We start from the raw sequence: 12,777 nt of genomic DNA, 5'->3' as shown, positions 1-12,777 counted from the left end.
TCAATGCCCCAGGGAAATGAAAGCACGAAAACCGAGTTATTTACAATGACCTCTCGCCCTGTGTGTGTGTGAGTGTGTGTGTGCACATAAATGTGTTCAGCAATCACCCTGGAGAAATTTGATTACTCTCTTCGTTTGTTTGTGTGTGTGTGTGTGTGTGTGTGTGTGTGTGTGTGTGTGTGTGTGTGTGTGTGTGTGTGTGTGTGTGTGCATTACTACTGATGAGGGTGGTGGAAAGACACAAAAAAAGATTTTGTCTCAAAATCTTACGGAGGCAAATTGAAGAGAATGGAGGGAGTGGAGGAAAGAGAGAGGGAGTGGAGGAGAGAGAAAGAAGTGAGAAGTGGGGGGAGCGTGACGGAGATATTTTTGGCCGGCCTAACAGTGCGCAAATAAAGGAGAGGTGAAATGAGAGAGACTTGACGAAGAATAGACTTGAAAAAGAGGGAGGGCGAGGGGAAAAACACGAAGGCAGAAAATGAGCGAGGGAAAAAGAGATGAAAAGAAGAAGAGGAGGGAGTGAGGAAGGGAAGGAGAAAAAGGGAAGAAAGAAATTGGGAAAGGGGAAGATTGGTGGAAGATTGGAAAGGGGAAGAGAGGAAGGAAAGGAGGGCAGAAGGAAGAAAGGGAGGAAAAAAAGGAAGTATTTGCAGAGGCAGAGATAAATAATCGTCAGTTAGACTGTGCAGAACACTGTTATCTGCTCTGGCAAAGCCAAAAGTCATCTCCACCATCTACAGCTATTACCACCAGCCCATTGTCAGCGGGGGCAACCGGGCGTGTCACCGGGGTAACAATAGAGATCGTCGGAGCATGAGCAGAAAAGAGAGGAAAAGGAAGAAGTGGAAGGGGAAAGTAAAGGAGAAATAAAGCAGGTTGGCTTTCATCCCCAGCTCTGCTCCAGAATGAGGTTTTTGCTTGCAGGAGATTTCCTGAAACCCTCCCTCCCTGCCGGCTTTGGGTCCTATGAGGGGATAAATCAGGGCTTTACCCGGCCCGGCCCAGACACCTTAACAACCAGTCAGACCAGCTAAAAACAAAAGACAAAAAGTACAGCTGGGGTAACAAGCTCAGGCCAGAGGCGGTTTTAACTTCTCTGGGCAAAAGCTTTCTTTCAACAATAGTTCAGAAAAGAAAAGATTGATAAATAACAGGATAAAAGTTATTTATTACAGAGTGTAGTGAGAAACAGAGGGAACACACCTCACACAGCTAAATGGAAAATTAAAGGAACAATCCACATAAACTGGTAAGGTGCCTTGTGATTCATCATTTTCATACACATCAAAGCTGAGCCGGACTGACCCAAACCCAGGCAATTTATCAAACCTGTGTTCATTATTTGCCTATATACTTTGATATGTCATCACACATCACCACCCTGGTACAAGAAGTACAGAAAAGTCTCTACTTATTACAGAAGGCTAAATTCCAGAGCCAGATTCCGGTCAACAGAGGAGCAATAGAAAGCATCCGGACAGGAAACATCACAAACTGGCAGGAAGGCTCTACAGTGGGTGATTGAAACTGCCCAGAACATCACTAGGACCCATCTACAGAGCATCAGTGATATGGGTGCAGTGACATGTCTGCGCAGAGCCAGAAGGATGGTAACAGACAACACACACACCAGCCACAGTGTGTTCACCCTGCTGATATCTGGCAAAAGATATCAGCAGGGTGATATCCATACCACCAGACTACGGAGAAGCTTCATTCCTCAGGCTGTGAGACTCCTCGATTCATCATCAACACTCCTTTTTATAAAAAAAATGTGTTTTTTGATAATTGTGTATTAAAAAGTAAATTCACCTCGTACCATGTATATTATTATAATTCCGAGTCTAATGAAAGACGAGTAGCGGACGTTAGACATCAGCACCTGTCCTGTCCTCGCCTCCAAAATCTCAAAAGTCAATTTTACAAGTGATTAAGTGCAATGCAGTTGCGAGCGTCAAGGGTCGAGCTTGTGCTCTTCACAGTCCTGTGCTCGCTGGACCGCGTTTGTGACTTGTGATGACTCGAACTCAACAGGGGAGCTCCATTTCTGGCTCTCCTCATCAGTCCGTTGCCTGTTTTTCAGTGCAGCTGACGCAACTTCTCCTTCCTGCGCATACTAACTTGAACGTCAATGACCATGGCAACGGCAGACACTTCGCAGCCCTTAGGCCAGCTCTAATATATGGTATCATTATATTCTGTATATCTGCAAGTATATCCAAACAGAGTCAAAAAATAAGGACTACCAAATGAGGAAAAATGCGCTTCAGCGAACACACCGAGGACAAAACGTAACAGTTGCTGGGATTACATTTACTTTGTCACCAGGACGTAAGGTTTTGCATCTTGTCTCCCACATGTTGTAAAGTTTAGATTACTACAAACAGGCTAGGGTTGGCAAAGATGTTTGGCCTTTCAACTTGCCTCTCTCCTAGTGTTTCCCCGTGGTATTAAAAAGAACCGTAAGTTTGGTTACTTACTGATACAGTTGAAAGAATGCCTGTTTTACACCTTTTCAAGTCCTGGTGGTAAGGGAAAACACATATCAACAGGGGAACAGACTTTGACACAACACCAGTGCTCTCCAATGCCTGTCCATATTCTCTTGATCTACCTCGGTTTCTTTTTCTTTTGTTTATTCCAGAGTTATTCCAGTTGTCCCACAGTTACCTGGGGATAGCGACCACAAAAAAAACAATGACTCCTCCTGTTTCGCTTGCGTAATGGCAGACTCACTTCCTTTGTGCCGTATCTCAATCTTCGTTTTCGTCGCGCATGGTGTCATTTTTCTGCAGCCATTACACTCTGCAATCAGTATTTACTTCAGAATGATGAATTGAAAGAAAAAGGTTCTCTATTTCGAGTTTAACGAAGACCAAAATCTTTCCAAACATTCCTTTAGGTTTTCAAAACATATTGCAGATTTGTTGGCTATACATATATGCTCAAGCTCACAGGAAATGTAATCTTTCCAGCTTTGTGTTTGCTTTGAAACGTATTAAGAAATGACAGGTTTGATCCATTCAGGCAATAAATGCAGAAAATGAATGCAACTGCATCCAATCACTGCAAAGCTCTGAAATGTTCAATACAGATTACAACTGAATACTTGTGGCTGCACCACATACTTTTACTTTAAGATGGAGAGGTTCACATCCTCCTTGTATCGGCTCTGAGTGCCTGCAGTATGTTAGAGCAGACAGAGCAGCAGGTGTAGAGTACTGATGCCTTTCTCCTTTCACTGTGAGGACACAAGAGTGTGTCGGTGCCGGAGAGATAATGCCCTCTCTACAGCACAGAGAGAGAGAGAGAGAGAGAGAGAGTGGAGAGTGGACTGATAGAGTAGGAGGCAGCGGGCCATGCTGACAGCCAACTCTCAAGAACACACACTCACATGCACATGCACACACACAAAATCAATCTCCATTGATCACTCTCTCGAACCCTAGTCACCTCGCTCACACACACTCCACTTTTTTTGCATTACTTGTTGCAGTCCTTCAAGAAGAGAAATAAAAAAGTGAAAAAAAAAAAGAATGAAAACTCCATGTTCCACTAGAGTGGCCACACAAGATGAGTTCTGCAGCACTTCTGTGGCTCTCTCTGGGAGAGGGAGTGTATTTACCACTTTGCTCCAAGTTCAATATTAGGAGAGCCAACACTGTGCACGTTCCCTAGCTGATTGTAGCGTGTGCACGCCCATACACACATTAATACACACACACACACACACATAACCACAGCTGCCCAAATGTCTCTTGTCTCTTTGAACCAGAAAATGCTTCTGCTGGCTGTTTCCCTCTCTCTCTCTGTGCCTCTGAGTTCTATCTTTTCTTAACTGACCACTTTTTCCTTCTCGCCTTGTGTTGTTATCAGGAACTCCTGCTGGGCCAATTCAAGCATGGCTTCTCCTTTTAATTTCCATAATATCAGAGGCCATTATCTGCTCACCGCCTGGCTGCTTGACCGCCGGTAAACTGACCTCGCCCATCCTAAATCATCCGTCTAGAACAAAGGGAAGATAATGAAGAAGCTGGTCTGAACCATTAGGGGCCGGGTTATATGAATATTAGAGCAGAGCACTGGGGGCAACTAAGTGCCCACGCCTTAACAACGTGTGGGTCGTTTTTGCTTGGCCTCACAGGGAGACTTACACTGTTACCTTGGCACTTAACAGTTGTAATAGCCAGGTCAGTGTTATGAGTCAGGTGCTAAATGAATGTGGTCAAATGGGATCTTTATACTGTTGTGCCAAAATGAGTGAAGCTGAGCTGTGCCGCCAGGAGAATGGGAACATATGGGCATCTGTCACCATGGGGTGACTGGGAACAAGACAAAATGTCTGACAAAGTCTTGGTCCCACAATGCACAGGAAGACTGTGTTGACATAACCACGGTAAGTAAAGTGGAACAAAGGTGTGTCAGGAAGTTGGTCCGTAAACTGTTTGTGTCCTAATTTTTCTGTGTATCTTCCATGTCTAACCTGGGGGCTTGTTTAAAACCTGTCGATCATGTGACTGCTCATGCTTCATTCAACTTTGTTTTAGCAAAGATGCCAAATCTCAACAATTTACTTGGTGAGCACAATGGTATCACCGATATGAACAATGGCCAGAATTATGACACTAAGACCTTGGTTGTATAAAACTGAAATTTTCCATTAAAATAGGCAGATAAAGGATTGTGAATATTCTATTGAATTACCACAGAATTAAAGACCTATGTAACGTTACAGAACTACAGTGTGTAAGTAAGGGGCCTCTGTGGCTACAAGTGACAATTACAAGTCAACAGACAGACTCAATAATCTGAGACACAGAGCAATAATGACCTAAAGCTTGGCTGAACATTAGCCACTATAAGTTGCTGGTCATACCAGACAAAGTAAGCCTGTATTGTCGCAGTCAAACCCCTGAGTGTGTTGAAGAGAGCAAGGGTGCAATTTAAAAATTAAGCTTTTGATTTGTGTTGCCTGGTACACACTAGAAGAGCTTCAAATCTTAACTGATTTTTACGACAGATTTGTAATATTTAAATTGTATGAGTGCACACTGCAGATGATTCAGTCACTTGGCATTTATCCTAAACGATTTCAAAGTGGCAATTCCACGGACTTGGCTTAAACATTTTGCAGCACGAGCTGGAGATGAGTAACAACAACATTCGGTCAGTGATGCTTCCCCATATTTCCGGTGAGGCCACTCTCATTGGCTAGTGTGAGTTTCAGCTCAACAGAGAGGCAAAGTCTCTCCCCTTCTGCTTTCCTTCATGGGACTTTATTTCAGAAAAAATATGTATGGCAGTTAATGACAAGACACAAATGTTTGTCAGTTTAAAATTTAATTCTGCAAGTCAATAAAGTCGCATTTCGTTGTATAGATGTACCATTTAGTTCTGTACGAAATGGCTCGGTGTACGTCAACACCAACATGGCTCGGGAGAGAAAAAGTATGAAAAAAGGTGAAAATCACAGCAAGTCTAGTCAAAATTTCTAGTCGAAATGGGAACACCGATGTGATTGTCAGAGGGTGCATCAGACCCAGAACCGGCCCAATTATCCTCTAGTCTGGGACCAATTTAAGAGGAAGAATGTTTTATTCCTCCTTTTTAAAAGTTACAGTCCCAAACTTTAAGCACTTTAGTACCTTAGCACTTGAGTACGCACCAACATGCCCGTATTGGGAAATGTAGAGATTGCAACCTCCTACAGATGTCAGGGACCTGCCGGCTGATACTCCCTTCCTGTTTGCTAAAACATACCCTGAGCCACAGACTTGTATTTACTGCTAACATCATGCTCCATATAACTCCGGTCCCTTTAAAAAGAGGATAATCTGTGAGGAAAAAAACTTCTTTTGTGGCTGCACTCCCGAGTGCCAGATAAGACTCCCGAGTTGATTTGAATTGGACATGACGGTTTCTCAGAACGGTAGCCAATTCACTTACCCCAATGAAAACCCGCCATTCAAATCGAATGAGTCAAACGAGGCTTTGCACAAAAGCACCAATCCAACCGCCCACACTATTCTTAAAGTTAAAAGCTCTCCCATTTGCTCAGCTCTCCCTCCCTCCTTCCCACTTTTGCTTCTCTCTTCCTCCATCAGCCCTGACAACTCCATAATCTAAGCAAGAGTGACCTGTCCAGACCCTGTGTACCGGCTGGATTTATTGGCGGCAGAAAGAGAATGAGAACCTGTCACTCTGCCTCCCCTGACCTCCTAACACCTTCTCTCTCTTTCGCATGCACACATCCTTGCAGACATGCACATATACCATCCTGCACTCTGGTGTATATATATATACCTCTACTGACAGTTCAATACAAACATACTTCAATTCAGCTACAAACAAACTTAAAACCATCTTTAATTGTTTTTTTGGATTTCATCCAGCTATATGACTACTTCCTTTGATTCTTGGGTCTCATCCTCACCCTTCTGAATACTGTCCATTGAATATAATATGTCTGCTTTGTGTGGCAGCTTTCAACAAGGCTGTTGCAATAAAAGCAACGGTCAATAAACTTACAGATTGGCACATAGTTGAAGGTGACGGCTGGTTCACTGCAACGCACAGTGCAACAAAAACTATATAGTGCTGGTAGAAAGAAGATGGCAGAATTTCTAGAAAAGGGAATTTAAGGACACTTTCCACAAGAGCGGTTGTCATTTGTCAGTTGTCAGTTTCAAAGATAGTGGAGTTATGGAATTCTTCATTGTTTACCTTCTTACATGTACATAAAGGCAGCAGAGCTATCGGGATAGACACTAGTGACACTAATTTATCCATATTGGATACCATGTTCAATACCGTGGGGAAAAATAGACACAACTTTGAGGGCAAATGTTTTTGATTTTTAATAAAAGATACATATAACAAGGCTTGTGTACTGTGTGTTAAGCACAACATCATTCACTGTAAGATGAATTAATTCTGACCGTAGTCAGAGGAGTGGAAGAGGTAAGCCTATGTGGACCCTGCAGCAGTGTGCGTGTTGACTCGCTGTTCAGAACAAGAAAGAGCTTAATATACTATACGTAATAAAACACTCAGAACACTCCTGTCTCCAAAGTTATAATGACAAGAAATCTGCATTCTGTGAAAATGAGCAAGCTTCAATGGGTACATGTCGAGTCTGACTTAAAAATTGCTTTACCATTAGGATCAATTATACTGGCCTATCTTAAATACAGGCAACGGAAGAGTAAAAAAGTTTTTGACTCCCCGATGCAGATGTGACGCGATAAGAGCCAAAGTCCCTGTTCTGGTGGCGAGCATGTAGTTATTATCAGCAATACTATCATTAGCATCATCATCATTATTATTTTGTTTTTTTTTACTTTATTTTTTTGCTAGTCACTGCCTGCTGTTGTTGCCAGTGGTAATTACGGTGCTTTTGATGGCCTTAGCCCTCCATAAACCATCATTACAGCACTCACGCTACTTTCTCTCCCTGGATTTGATCCACTCATGTATTCTGTTCACCCATTCACTCACTCGATCACTCACTGCATCCCCCTGTTCTCTAAATGTTTCACAGCTCATTCCTTTTTCAACATGTCTCCTTCCTCCTTCCCTCTCCTGATGCTTCTCCACTGTACTCTCTGTTCCTTCTGTCCTCTCCTTGTCCTTTATATCTCTTTATTTCCTCTCTGCCAGTGGTGAGCAGTCACCAAGCTTGTTATTACTGCCAGGTCCAAGCCGGCACTGTAATCAGACCCCTGGAATTAGCAGCGGGCCCACACTGGCAGGCAGGCGCACCGCTGACAAAACACTATAGTTATTATTGAGGCTGCTGCAATGTTGCAGCTTTGGCAGGAATCTGCTGCTCCCCTCAGAGCCCTGGATCTTGATGGGCTTTGCTGAGGAGAAGCAATGAGAGGTAAAGCAGGAACATAGGCACCCACCAGGGGCTAAAGGATGAAATAGACACTGCATGGCCACCAATGGGAGCACTGAGTGGCACACTTTGTTTTTGTGAGGGTGCAGGTGGTGCTTAAGCACTGGGAGCGTAGCCATATTGGAAAGACAATAGACTGGGCATAATGGGGACGTGTTTTAGTATTGGGGATAAAGATAGGAAGGCAAAGCCTGTTGTATTAGGACAGGCTGTAATAGAAATCTGTTTACTTGACAATAACAAGCAATTTAGCGTCACTCAGAGGCCTGCAGCTTTGTGTTTGGCTGATTTTGTCCTAACATCCCACATCCTGTGTCTATTATTTCATCAGAAACCTCCAAATTTGCCACGCTTTAAGCAGTTTATTCACCTATACTTTTAAATTCAACTCTCACAGAGGTTTAATGGTGTCAGTTTGCGGTCAGATTGCTTTCTGAAATATTGTATATTCAGTGGACTCGACTCGAGTGGGATCGACTTTTCTGGATCAAAGGCGCCAATCTGATCTTTCAAGATGTTCAGACCCTGTATATACTAATGGTAACACTTCAAAAAACACGCGCTGACATCAAAAATTCTGGTAATGCCAGAGGTCTTTGAAGACTGATATCAATCCGTCTCCTTTGGAGTGTGATGATCTCATTAATACAGAACAGTCTGCTCAACCTCCATTGTCTTTAAATGCACAACTTTTGTTCTTTTGGACAAATGAGCATACAAAGGGTTTGAATGTCAAACTTTAAATTGGCTTTTCCTTCCCATCGTATCAAGTAATTAAATCTCATATTTGCATTCATGCAAATTATTGGACACGATGAGGCAGAAAAAGGCAGATGACTCAGGGAAAAGTTAGGGGAAATTTTGAAAAATTCTGTTTGGTTTTTGTTATGAGACAACGTCGATGCGCTTTAGCCACGTTGTACCAAGCCAAACTGTGATGACATGCATTACTCGTACTTCCCCACAGCAGGGGATACCTGTGCTGAACTGCGCCTCTGTGGTTCTGCTCGGCAGCAGGGCAACCATGTCTAGTGAGAAAGCTCTGTTCAGCTCTCAGTTTGTAGCTTTCATCGGAATTTCTTTTACTGCCTCGGCTGCTCGTGGCTGTTCACTGTACACTGAAGAAGCATGGATTCATCTCAAACAACTTACCATTTGTTTCAAAAAGAACAATTTTCAGACTCAAAAAAACAGGACCTGGTGTTAAAATAGATATTCTGCCAGAGTGGTTGGTTAGCTGGTAGGCAGGTGGTGTTACTTACAGCAGGGTCCCTTGCGCAGCACCTTAATGCGTCGCTGTGTGTTGCACTGGGCTTTCTCCAGCTCGCACTCGTTGGAGTAGGTGGATGAATCCGAGCCGCAAACAGGCGCCACCAAGGACGGACAATCCACTCTCTTGCAGACACACTCAGCCTTGGCCGGGTCAGTCGGGTCACGTTCACATACAGCGCCGAAGCCACACAGCATCCCTCTGCAGCCTGCCAGACAGGAAGAAAAAAAAAAGGTGGAGGTGTTAGGACTGATATAAGAACAGCGGATCAGACTGTTGCTTTATATCACGACTTCAAGGTCAGCTCCAGCAGCTCTAAGCTGTCTGACTCTGACCACAAACCTGCACAATACATATGTAATTTAACACTTTAATGGGCTAAAGCTAATATGTTTTCAGAGAAGTTCTCATGAGTGAATGCAAAGAAAGTATAAGTCTTAAAATCAGACAGGCACGTCTGAGCAGGCTCGTCTCAATAAGTGTCAGCACAGTTCAGCAACACAAATGCATCAGGGATTAAATGTGATCCTGGCGTAAAGCAAACAGATGCTCTCAATTCATTCAGGGAGAATCTGTCCACCCATGCAGTGCAAGCACAGTGTGTTGCTGGGCGTGCTGAGCCCTATTGCAGAATTCAGAAAAGCTCTGGGGTTAAAAATTTGAAAAAGTCAACAACAACATCGAAATCGATGTACAGGCAGCAGGCTCGTGGACACATTTCATTTTCATCCCAGTCTTTGAGACATCAATGATCCACCATGGAATACAAGGAGGGGGTGTAAATGAAGACAAACCAAGGCTAGCCACACACTTCAAGTCAAGCCACGACGACTGCTGAGACCTTGATCCTAAAACTTCCCACTGACTGCTCAGCTTTGATCAAGTGTGAAACAGGGAGTACCTGTGAGCGTGTGCGCCCGTGTTGTGTGTACACAACACCAACTTAGAAAGTAATTGACCCGTGTTGTGGCAGCTACAGCTGCTGTGGCTCTGCGCCCACTTTGAGGGCTGTTTGGCAGCCAGCTGGCGTGACGTCCTTGCCTCAGTCCTGGGAGGGGGGTTAAAAGAGATGCCAGGCTCTCACAGGTAGCCAACCTGATCGTAAATCAATGGACGAAAACACATTTTAAAAAAAGTCCACTCGAAAAAGTCCTCTTGGTTGGAGGGGTGAACAAGCAGTGTCACTGCCGAGGATATACATGTCACACACTCACACACACAACACGTGCACACACACAGCTATTTCTTATCACTGGCTCCCAGGCCAGGACTAAACGCAACGCGGCATGTCCACTTGGACTCACTGGCAGATGGCTTTTGGGCTACTGGATAGACAGACACTCTGATAGACACACACACACATACACACACTCTCTTTGTGTGCAGCATAGACAACTGGTCCAGCATCTGCCCAAGGCATCTCATTCTGTCTCTCTCCTCGCACCGAAGCACAGTGTGTGAATGTGACTGTGTATGTGTGTGTGATTGTGTGTGATTGTGTGTGTGTGTGTGTGTGTGTGTGTGTGTGTGTGTGTGTGTGTGTGTGGAGTGACAGGCGAGGAGGCTGTTTTTGACTTGCCCACTGTTCCCTGTGGGAGAGCGCCTGACAGCTACCTGAGCTCACTCTCTTTTGTACCAGGGGAAAAAGAAGTGTGTGAGTGTGTTTGCGTGTGTGCACGAAGCTATCCATGAATGCATCTGTATTCCTGACAGCGTGCGTGTGTCTGAGAGGTGTAGGCATTAGGTGTCTCACACACAACACACACACACACAGAGCCAGGTGCTTGCATGAAGGCCTTGTCATGACTGGCCCACTGCTCCGCCATCACTTCACACCACCATGCGCCGCGAGTGTGTGTGTCTGTGTGTTTGTACGTGTGAGTGTCAGCGGGTGGCTCGGAAGCGAAGCCATGCGAGCAGAGTGACAAGAGGTGAAATTCAATCGAACTGTGTCAGATGTGTACAAGAGAGAGGGAGGGTGCTAGTATGACAGAGGGAAAAAACTCCACAAGAGACCGAGGTTGCAGGTGAAACAGTGATCTGGTTTTAAATGTGTCACCTGTTTCTTAAAAACATACATAACAGACATAAAGCGAATACTGTTAATAATGTTATTAAAATGACTCACAAAAAATACATACTGTAAACACTGACAGCGAACACACCACCTGGAGAGAAAACAAATCAAGAATGCCAGCAGTGGTTTGTAACCACATCTCTTCTGAGATGTTTCCCTATAAGAAAATCTCACTCTAGCCTCGAGCTTAGCCGACTGACAAAAGACTGACACCAGAGCTGAGGGTTCTGTCAAAGTGAAGGTATCAAGTGCAGGCTGTGGGCCGAGTATACAAAGTGCATACTTATGTACTGGGACTTCTTTCTGCGAGATATCCTCCTGGTACTTGAGAAAAGATCCATCTGACACATCCGGTTTATTTAGACGAGAGAGAAAGCCGCGGTGGTTAATATGAAAGGTGTTACTTGCCCTGGATGAAAACAAAATTACACCATGGACATAAACTTTGTCAACAATATATTTGAGAAACACTGCCTTGGTTTGATTGACAAGCGATCTCTGGGAGTGCAGAAACAATAATAAAACAGAGGGGCTCTGGTGGACATGTCCTGGAGACAGATAGATATTATTTTACAAAGGCAACAGCTGTGATAGAATGTATTCGGCAGGAAGCCAAAGCTTTTCCTACGAGAGTGGTGTTGTTTGTCCTACTATTGCATGAAATAAAATAAACACAGACGGCCATTAAACATGTAGGCTAGTCTGCCATTTATACATTGTGTCCACATGCTGATGTTGTTGCTGTTGTCGTGTCCTTCATGCTGCTCATCCTTTTGACCTTGTCTTGGCTCGGTCTCTCTTGTAAAAGAGATTTTTATGTCGATGTGACTTCCTAGTGAAATAAAGGATATATCAATAAAGCCGAGAAGCCTTCCTAGCAGAGCTAACAGAGCTAGCCTACCACACAGCCTCAGAGTCTGTGTTTTTGTCTTCGTGACACACTTTATCCAATGTCGGGGATGCTGACATGATGGGGTAAAGGTAGTGGTTCTTGAAAATTTAGCATGCGAGACAGATGACCTGTTCATTTTACAGTGGAAGCAGTTAGCATAGTTGGAATATTCCATGAAACAAGCTAAGAAACATAAATGCTAAAACCTTTACCTCTGACTCAGGACCTGCTCCTGTGAATGACTTTGCCTCTTTGATGTATTAAAAATTGAAAGTGTCAAACATGGTGGCCAACAGCATAAATAAAGGCCGCTTGTCCAAGCATTAGCATTAGCATTAGCCTAGTGCATTCCTCTGGCTGCCACCTGGCAAATTGCTCTGATGTAGATTTTTAACAAAATGCATTGTTTTCAGTTAGTAATTAGTTTTAGCTAGTTTAAATGAAATAGCAACTAAGTGTATGTCACATAATGGTTTAAGTTTAAATGTATATAAGCTAATTCCTAGAAAATATTATGCTTAGCCTTACAGACGCATCAGCATATTTTTTAGGTTCCAGGCTGCCCCGTACAGGAAACAGTGCAGCAGCACTGACAGGGCTTGCTTTACCCACAGTGGTTATGGCTAGCATGTAGGCCC

General features: G+C 43.9%; 1 protein-coding gene across 1 annotated transcript in view; it reads right to left on the bottom strand.

Moving 5' to 3' along the window:
• The window catches only part of LOC141000258 (agrin-like), a 173,448-nt gene that overhangs the window by 110,065 nt on the left and 50,606 nt on the right, over positions 1–12,777 (bottom strand). Inside the window, exon 3 of the mRNA XM_073470933.1 lies at positions 9,163–9,378. Within this exon, the coding sequence (XP_073327034.1) occupies positions 9,163–9,378 (216 nt within the window). The remainder of the gene's footprint in view (positions 1–9,162; positions 9,379–12,777) is intronic.

The sequence above is a fragment of the Pagrus major genome, chromosome 7, assembly GCF_040436345.1.
Source record: "Pagrus major chromosome 7, Pma_NU_1.0".
NCBI classification, from domain to species: Eukaryota; Metazoa; Chordata; class Actinopteri; order Spariformes; family Sparidae; genus Pagrus; species Pagrus major.
The sequence above is the reverse complement of the archived record's forward strand: the minus strand, read 5'-3'. Positions and strand labels throughout refer to the sequence as shown.